The sequence below is a fragment of the Kogia breviceps genome, chromosome 6 (assembly GCF_026419965.1).
Source record: "Kogia breviceps isolate mKogBre1 chromosome 6, mKogBre1 haplotype 1, whole genome shotgun sequence".
Taxonomy (NCBI): Eukaryota; Metazoa; Chordata; class Mammalia; order Artiodactyla; family Physeteridae; genus Kogia; species Kogia breviceps.
The window spans coordinates 34,676,574-34,686,378 of NC_081315.1; the positions used below are offsets into that span (position 1 = coordinate 34,676,574).

At 36.8% G+C, this 9,805-nt stretch overlaps 1 protein-coding gene across 1 annotated transcript; it reads right to left on the reverse strand.

Moving 5' to 3' along the window:
* Positions 1–1,398: 1,398 nt before the first annotated feature.
* ODAM (odontogenic, ameloblast associated) lies at positions 1,399–8,864 on the reverse strand. The gene is given in 13 exon segments (XM_059066192.1): positions 1,399–1,428; positions 1,666–1,768; positions 1,770–1,825; positions 2,252–2,323; positions 3,132–3,179; positions 4,006–4,022; positions 4,025–4,109; positions 6,315–6,362; positions 6,817–6,826; positions 7,057–7,280; positions 8,081–8,128; positions 8,681–8,722; positions 8,814–8,864. Coding segments are annotated over 13 exon segments (834 nt in total).
* Positions 8,865–9,805: the final 941 nt, after the last annotated feature.

Here is a 9,805-nt window from a genome sequence, read left to right on the forward strand (position 1 = left end):
CTTTTCTGTGACATTTAAAGAGTATAATACTATTTATAAGTAAAAAGAAGTTCAGGAGAAGAGCCAAAATATTTTATATTTTTCAAAGACCTGATGTTAACATTGAGGAAGTAAATAGCCTAAAATGATATCCAAGACACTGCCACATCTTTTCTCTGAAAAATAAAATAAAAGAGCATTTTAATACCATTAGACTGTCTTCTGTAAAATTTCCTAGATATTTTCTAAATTGCTTAAAAAAAAATAAAATACTTTTCTGACATTGGTGCAGAAGGTCACACTCTACTGAAATCCCTTTAGTATTTCTGATTAAAAAGCTTGAAAGTTGGGCTTCCCTGGTGGCGCAGTGGTTGAGAATCCGCCTGCCGATGCAGGAGACACGGGTTCGTGCCCTGGTCCGGGAAGATCCCACATGCCGCGGAGCAACTAAGCCCGTGAGCCATGGCCGCTAGGCCTGTGCGTCCGGAGCCTGTGCTCCACAACGGGAGAGGCCACAACAGTGAGAGGCCCGCATACCGCAAAAAAAAAAAAAAAAAAAAAAAGCCTGAAACTTGCATTGAATGAAATGTTACATTGCAGAAGAGACTTCTAAAGAGGTGCTCACACTATTCACTTCTGGCTGTAATTTTATAGACTTTTTTTAAATCTGAAGAATGTTAAGTATTCATTTTCACAGAAGGAGAAATCAGAAGAGACTCATAGGCAGCAGAGGGGAGGTTTCAAAAATATTTGCCTTTTACTTTTCCATTTCAGGCCAAATTGTTAGCTTCTTTCTTTTTTAAATTTTTGTTTGTTTGCTTTTTGTGTGTATTTTTTACTTCTTGGAGTCGTCCCAACCTGCCCTTCTATCAAACACCCACTACCCTCATAGCCAACCAAGCCCATTAGGACAGGTAATTAATTAAAGTTATATTTAAAATAAAAATCATGGAATTTTAAATTTCCATGTGATTGTACAAATTTTTTTATCACTTTGAGACTTTATTTCATTCCAAACTAATACAGATGTATTGGCATTATTACAACTTTTAGCTTGCAAAGTGAAGTGTTGATTTGGGAGAACTGACTTTGTATATAGTATCTATAAGAATGTCTTTTACATGGACCTAGTATATTTAATATTTGTGTTTTCAGAGTTTATGCCAAGTTTATGGCATAGGCAGACATGATCCTCAAAAATTTATTTTGATTTTTAAAAAATTGCTAAAGTCTCTTAATTATTATTAGCTTTGTAGGGATATATAAGCACTAACTTGTTTTTTTTTTTTTATTTTGTTGTTCACCTTTTCATTAGTTCTCCTTACAATTTTTTTCTTTTAATTTACAACATGTCATGGTACATAAGGCATGCCTCTTGGCAAATACCTACCCCAAACTCTGAATGATTAGGACAACATCTTATGGTTCCTTTAGGCTATTGGTCTTGGCCTAGTGAAAAAAACGAAATGCATAAGAAGCTCTTATTAAATCAAAATTAAATTATATTCTGATTAATTGATTATCCCTAAGCAATTATTGGTCTTCTTATTCAAGGTTAAGACCATATATTATACTATATCTTAACTGTCATTATTTCCATGACTAAGTCCTATAAATTAAACACTAACTTTATACTTTCCATTAGACATCAATTTCTTACATAAAATGAATCTTTGATTACTCTACCTTCTTTCCCATGAGTTCTGGGGTAATAGTTGGGTCCATAGAAGAAGTAAAAATATTTGTTGTGCTGGGTTTTTGTGAAGTTGAAGGAATGAAAATTCCTGCATTCGTGCTTAAAATTTATCATTTCTTTTTGTAAATATGGTGACACTCCACCTGCTGGCTATAAGGGTGACAAAAAAAAATGGTTACAGGTTCAAGGACAAGGTCAAAATTGGGAAGAATATAAAGCAATAGGATTGAGATGCAAAGCAAGGATTTTATTTGAGAAGTAAATACCTTTATTAATTTTCTAGATTATAATCTATCCTTTAGAAAGACTATGAATATATGCCAGCAAACATGGATGTGTCTTAATACCTGACTTTAAACGAGTATACCCAAGGAGAGTATCTGGCATATAGTAACCCTCAATAAATATTTGATTAACTGAGTGAATTGAATCTTGCTTGGAAAAAGATTACAGGGGGAAGGAGTAATAATTTTGTGGAATAATAACATTTTCATTAAAATGAACAGTACTGCAGGGACCTGTACCTTTTCAGTTGCTGATTTACAGTAGCTAGCAAAGTGTGGTAAGGAAACATACCATCACAGCAATTTCAGGATTTGTGCCTAGGAAGGGATCAAAGGCTGGTTGCTGCTGTCCTCTCGGCATAACCTGAAAAATTGCAAAGTTTAAAAAAGTCTAAATTATTAATTGATAAAATATGTTGTTTTGCACCCAAGGCAGTTAAACCCTTCCCAACTTCTTCAATTCGTTTCTCAAAAATGAACAAAATAATTTAGATTTGAGAAAGAGAAAAGCAGCTCCTGATGCTGAGAAAATGGACTCACACAATAGCTCTGCTGCAGTGTTTTCAGGAGCTGTCCTGACATTCTACTTTGGACCTTTGTTTTCTCCTGTTGTACATTAACATCCTACAGAACACCAACATCAGACAAAGTCGTCTCTGAACATGATGAAGTACAATCAAAACAACACCACTTTGTAATCTTGTCCAAAGCAAGGTCCCTGTGCAAGGCATGAAATACCAGGCATCCTTAGGTCCTGGCTAATCTGAATAATTCAGGTTTCTTTACCAGTCACAGCCTTTGCCTCTCTCCATTGTTCTTACCTTCTAGGTAAGAATTGGAAAGTTACCCAATCACAGAACTACCCCCACTACTTGAGAACACCCAATCCAAGGTGAACCATCACTCCTTTAATTCTCCCCAAAATCACCTGACACAAGGCCAGACCCTGTAAGAAGTCATTCCAATACCTTCCTGTTAAGACACCCCACAGTTCTCCATGGTGTGTGTTCTCCCCTGTTACAATGAGTGGATAAATCCAATTTTGTCCAACTAGGGGTGTGTTCCTGGTGGTTTTTGGCTAAAGGGCACGGATAGATTTAATAGTTTATGAAGCAAGTAGTTTCAAAAGTTAGTTGTTTTTTTTTTTAAGTGAAAGGTATACATTTACTTACAGGTTCTGCTTGTTGTGGAATATATCCAAATTCAGTATAGAATGGCATCTGTCAGAATTTAGAAAAATGCATTAGGTTTGCTCTGATGATTTTTGTCATAATGTGGTGGTAAATGATTACTGAAATATATATGTGTGTGTATATCTATCTTATACTATAGTAAAGACTTTTTTGAACGTTTATATGTTCTAAGTGGTAAAAATTATTGTTAAATTACCAAGCATCCTTTTACCAACATATGATTTCTAGGTTAAAACTCTCCCTTTCTCTTTAAATTAATATGACTTCATTGGAAGTACTACTACCAGTCATTTAAAGCATAATTTTCAGTTTTCTCTAATTGGTTAGGCAAGTTTTAAGTGATGATAAATTTTATAAAAACAAACTAATTTCCATTCTAATTAAAATCTAGTTATGTATGAGACACCTGAACTTATACTAGAATTATACAAATTTATTGTAGGTCCACAAAACTCAAAAAAATGTTACCTAATTTTACCTCAAGATCTGGTGATCATAAGTGTCTTTTATCATGGTATCTATTTAAAAAATAATAACCACATGTATATGAGAAAAGGGATGCTGGTAGATTTTTAAAAGTTAGAAAACTTCATTTTCCAATATGATTCAGATTTTGGCCTCTGATTTGACTGAAGTCCATTCACTGACTTTATTCTTTCAAAATACAGCCTTGGAGTATATTTCCAAATTAGTGACATGTTAAAAGAAAGCACTATATCCTTTTATGACCACCAGTTTAAGTTGTTGAGTTTTTGCACTAAGTATAATCAGATATTCTCTTCTCTGAAAATTTACCTTATCTTCTTTTTTCTCAGGTGGAACTAGTCAAACTAAAATCAAACACTTGTAGTACCTGCTCCTCAACAGCAGCTGTCCGGTTTGCGGAGGTGACTGTGCGACTGTTTGTTGAGGCTGTTCCCAGGGTAGGAGCATGTAAACTGGGTAGTACAGAAGCATCTATTTGTAAACAGAAAAGTACAAAAGAGCTTCCTTTAGTGAAATGCTTTAAAAAAAATACCCTCTAATATCAATATTATATTAAAGCTGATTTGTATTTAGCAATTTTATGAACAAAAGAACACATAAAGCAGTCCTTCCCAAACTTTAGAGTGAACTTGTATTTCAAGTGACACTGGACTTTGTTTCAAGGTTGCTTGGTCAGACACATTAGGAAGTAGTGAATTCAACTAATAACAGGTTTTTTAAAAAGGGCACCTTGGACTTTATATATAAATTACTTTGCAAATATCTAAGAAGGCAGCCAGTGCAGCATTTTCCATATATTTTTGAGACTGTATATTCTACAGAACATGGTATTAGAAATTCTACCATAATGAATGAATTCTCAGGAATGTATTTCCTTTAATAATTGCCATTTTATTAAAATAGTCCATAAGTATTGTAGAATATTTCAAAAATCCAGAAATAGACAAGGAACAAATAAAATCACCTGCAATTTCACCACCCACATTATCATGTATTGGCTTGCACTTATGTCTGTATATGCATATGTATTTATAGAAAATGAGGATCATTGTACACACATGGGGTTTTGTGTGTTATTTTGTTTCCTTGTATAATTAAATGAGACCTTATTGGATATAAGAGCTAAAAAAACGATAACTGTGGATTGAGAAGAGGTATATTTTGTACAGTGGTTCTTCACCCTGGCTAAGAATCAAAAACACTAATTGAACATTTTAACAGATAATCAGTTTTGATCTACTCATGGGGTTTTGATTCATTAGGTGTGGGGCAGGGTCCAGGCATTTGTAATTTTCAAAATCATCACCAGAGATTCTAATGCAAAGCCAGGTTGGAGAGCCACTGGTTAGGTGGTTAAAGGAAGGGTGAAGAATTATATTCTAACTCAGCTATTTATTTTCTTTAGGATTGGGAATTTAATCTCATAAAGACTTAGTTTCTTGATCCTTAAAATGAAGTAATTCCACTTGTCAGGTATCTAACTCTCTAAATGCTGTGGCATAGAATGAGATAATGTCTAGAGGTAACTTTTGTTTTATAATAGGGGTAGACAAAATTACATAATTATGATTACACTTAAAGCCAAGTGGTGTAATGTTTTACAAAACGATCAATATTCTGCTGGTGAATAATATAATTTATCCATATCCCTATTTCTTTGAGCCCAGGATATTATAAAAATTAACTAGCCAAACATTAAGAGGGTTTTCTATATTACTTTAATGATTCTACTAGTTTGCATTTATGTTTTTTTTTTTTTTTTTTTTCGGTACGCGGGCTTCTCACTGTTGTGGCCTCTCCCGTTGCGGAGCACAGGCTCCGGACGCGCAGGCCCAGCGGCCACGGCCCACGGGCTCAGTCGCTCCGCGGCATGTGGGATCTTCCCGGACCAGGGCACAAACCCGTGTCCCCTGCATCGGCAGGCGGACTCTCAACCACTGCGCCACCAGGGAAGCCCCACATAACAGAATCTTTAAAAAATAAATGCAGGGCTTCCCTGGTGGCGCAGTGGTTGAGAGTCCGCCTGCCGATGCAGGGGACACGGGTTCGAGCCCGTGGGCCGTGGCCGCTGGGCCTGCGCGTCCGGAGCCTGTGCTCCGCAATGGGAGAGGCCACAACAGTGAGAAGCCCGCGTACCGAAAAAAAAAAAAAAAAAAAATTCTGTTATTTAATGGAAATCACCACCATTTGACTGTAATATTGGAGTTAAACTGAAAATATACAACAACCTGGAAATATTTTGAGCATAACTGAGAAAAACTCTCGCTATATCATATGGTATTTTATCAGATTAATGCATCTTTCTCTGAACCAAAATTTAGGGTTGGGCAGTCAGCCCATGGTATTTCTCCAGAGTTGTTACCAAATGCCAGCATTCTAGGTGCAGAGAGGACACAACCTAAGGCTTAGTGAGCTCTTTAATTCCCAACACAATAATGTCCTGGAAACTCAGGGGTGCTGAAGAGTCTCAACTGTTCTTTCTTTTGGAACTCTTAAGTGAGCCTAATATTAACAAACTGTTACCAGCCCAGCAGTGGTGCTATCTAGATCGTGATAGCACTGTACGTGTTTGTAGCCCTGCTATAGCAATCAGAGCTACTAATATAGCAGAAGGCATTCAATGGAGACGGTATACAGCCATCTCTGTATAGGAGTGATGGTATTCCTTTCATTTACCTGTGCTTGCTCATGAGGCATTTTGAAGGAGAACACAGAGGGCATAACCTGCCAAAAAAGGAATTATAAAAAAGTTATACTTGACTTTTAAATTTAAAATTCCAGAGCTGTTTTCTTTAGACCTAGCCATATAAATGTATAATTTGTATTAGCAGACTTCTATGATGACAAAAGTTCATCTATTGTGTGTACCATCATTAATGCAAATCGCCCTTTTTTAAAAGATGATATTTCCCTAGTTATCCTTTCCAAGACATGTTTTAACACTTTTGATTTGTGACCGTGATCCTAGACTGCTGACTTAAATAGCATTTTTTATGGCAGAAATCAGAAAGATGAGGAATTACTTCCAGTAATGGTAGAAACATATTATGAGAAAGAATTCTTGCTCAGTAACTCCTGTCTTATTTCAAAGCTGGTTCATATTCTTTTTCACATTCTATGTGCATTATCTCTCTGCTGGGTAACAAGATAGAAGAGGCCTGATTTATGTTATTAGGGCCCTGTTGGGTCTGCGGTGGTGTTTTTTGTTTGTTTGTTTGTTTTGTTTGTTTGTTTTTTGTGGTACGCGGGCCTCTCACTGTTGTGGCGTCTCCTGTTGCGGAGCACAGGCTCCGGACGCACAGGCTCAGCAGCCATGGCTCACGGGCCCAGCCGCTCCGCGGCATGTGGGATCTTCCCGGACCGGGGCCCAAACCCGCGTCCCCTGCATCGGCAGGAGGATTCTCAACCACTGTGCCACCAGGGAAGCCCCTGCGGTGGTGTTTGAGGATGTGAGGGGTCCAGCTGTCCTGCCTGGGTTTCTTGGGCAAAACTGACCTGTCCTGGGAAGGGTATCTGATTTGGGACCAGTCCAGCAAACCGGTCGAGAGTTGATAAAGAGAATCAGGAGAGTCCTGGAATTTGAGCCTGTTGCTGCTGTTGTAGAATCCCAGGGAAAGGAGGAATCCATGAATTAAATAGACCCTGGGAAGACACAGAAGAAAGGAACATTTATCTTTGATTTCAAAAAGAATTTAAAATCAGTCCTGAGCAAGAAGGAGACAAAATGTAAACAATTTCTATATTTCCATTGCTCCATTATAAAAAAGGGCAGATCCTGGCACATTGTGAGCTATGCAAGCAGCAGGAACAATGCTAAATACCCAGCGTTCATAATGTGACGTGGGGCAGAATGAGGTGGATAAAGGCTACAGTTTTTGCAGTTGCCAGACTGGTTTCAAATCTTTTTTTTTTTTTTTTTTTTTTTTTTTTTTGCGGTACGCGGGCCTCTCACTGCTGTGGCCTTTCCCATTGCAGAGCACAGGCTCCGGACGCGCAGGCTCAGCGGCCATGGCTCACGGGCCCAGCCGCTCCGCGGCATGTGGGAATCTTCCCGGACCGGGGCACGAACCCGTATCCCCTGCATCGGCAGGCGGACTCTCAACCACAGCGCCACCAGAGAAGCCCCAAATCTTTTTTTTTTTTTTTTTTTTTAACCACTTAGCTGAGTATGACTTTGTGTAAAATGGTTAATTTAAATATCTCATAGTTATGAGACTTTGTGCCTGACATATAACTAGGCCTCAATAAATAAATGTTCACCCGATTATAGTTTTTACTTTAGTCTTCAAACAAATGGTAGTTAGAATATATAGGACAAATTCATAACTTTAAAAATTAAGATTTTAGAAATAGAATCAGAAAACATTTTGTTCTCATACCAAGTACCACAAGAAATGAGCGGTAGAAATGTATTCTTGAAATAATTATTGAGGTAGGGGTACCTGAAGCTGTAGTGGCTGAAGCTGAGCATTATTAAGATTCAGAAGTAACTAGAGAAGGAAAGATAATATGAAAACAAGATTACTACACACGCTGAAACTATTAAGAACGTTTACTACAAATATAGCACAAGTCAGAGCTAGCTGATCATAATTTCCTGTTAAAGGTGAGATGTTTTCTTACTAAGCTTATAATAAATGACAGTGATTGGAGGTTAAGATTTAACTACCTCTCCCCTGCTGTATATGAGATTGCACAACTTTAGCCCATTCCAGTGGTTTAGTTAGTCATTTTATGCTCTTAAACACCTATTTACACCATACCAGGTGTTATTAGAACAAAAACGTATACAAGAATCTGTCTCTGCTTTTAAAGAATTTGCAATCAAACAAGGGAGGCAAAGTAATATTCTAGAAACAACTTGGTATACAAAACAAACATAAACATTGGAAATGCATTTGGATATAAAGAGCTAGTGGGTAGAATTGCAGGAAAAATCAACAGAAAGCTTTTTATCTCTTCCCCACTGGGTTTCTATAAAACAAAGAAATTAAAAAAAAAAAAAAACGGGGGGTGACATTGTTTTAAATATTTAAACTAACCTCATTGATGTTGCTTGCAGACATAAGGAGCTGTGGAATAAGCTAAACAAAAAAAACAAAAAACAGAAATCATAAAAGAAGACTTGTTATGGGTTTCACACAATGATTTCAATTGTACCATGACGTCACTTACCGGGGCTGACATTGTGGCTCCCAGTATCCCAAGAAGAATTATAGTTTTCATTTTCAGATGAAATATCTAGAAAATACGTTGTGAAGCTTAGCTTTAAAAAAGATTTTCTATGTAAAAATCATGATAACAGTAAATTAGCTGGTATTGTTCAATCAGAAGGGTAGTTGGCTGAATTTTACAGTATTTACTTATATATTAGGATTTAAAATTTAAAAGGTACATTTATAAATATCTGTAACAGAACTCATTCTTCTTCTCAGAGCAGCTTTTTATAAATACCAAAATTGTTTGCTTTTCCTTTTAGCTTGCCCCAAATAACTCACTTGGTGGCATGTGATGTAGTTGAATGAATTTATGAACAAGATGGCCTCATTCCCTGTGCTGTTCTAAATTGTAGTTAGTGGGTCATTTGGACCATGGGAGGCCCATGACTGAGGTCAGTTAACTATGTCTTTATTATGCAAACAATTTTATTGTCTATTTAATGTAGTGGTAAGAATACCACAATAAAGGTCTGACAATAGCAGTTCAGTACCAGGTAGTGTCTCTTTAAAAGTCTAATAACATTAAAATATATTAAAACCAAGTGACAGAGTCAAAATTTTTCTAATTCAAGGAAATAGTTTATAAAATTAAACTGTAATACTGATTTATAGTCTAACCCGTGGAAATATATTATTTCTTGTCCTCCAGATTTAAAACTCCTGCCTAGTTCAAATCATTGACCTACACAAGCATTTAGGGTGACTTTGGTAGTTTAACCTGCAGAGTTGACTGATTTGTGTTCTGAAAATTTTGAAAGCGAAGATTTGATATCTTACCTCACTCTTTTACCTATGAAGAGAAATCTAGACTCATTCAAGGTCTGTGTCCTTTTTCTCTTTCGGCTCTGCTCCTTGGAGCTTCTCTTAAATTTTAAAACCCCATCTTTAGAAGAGGAGGACCAATCATTTTTCAAAGGGACCAGTGATTCAGTGGGCTTCAGACAATGG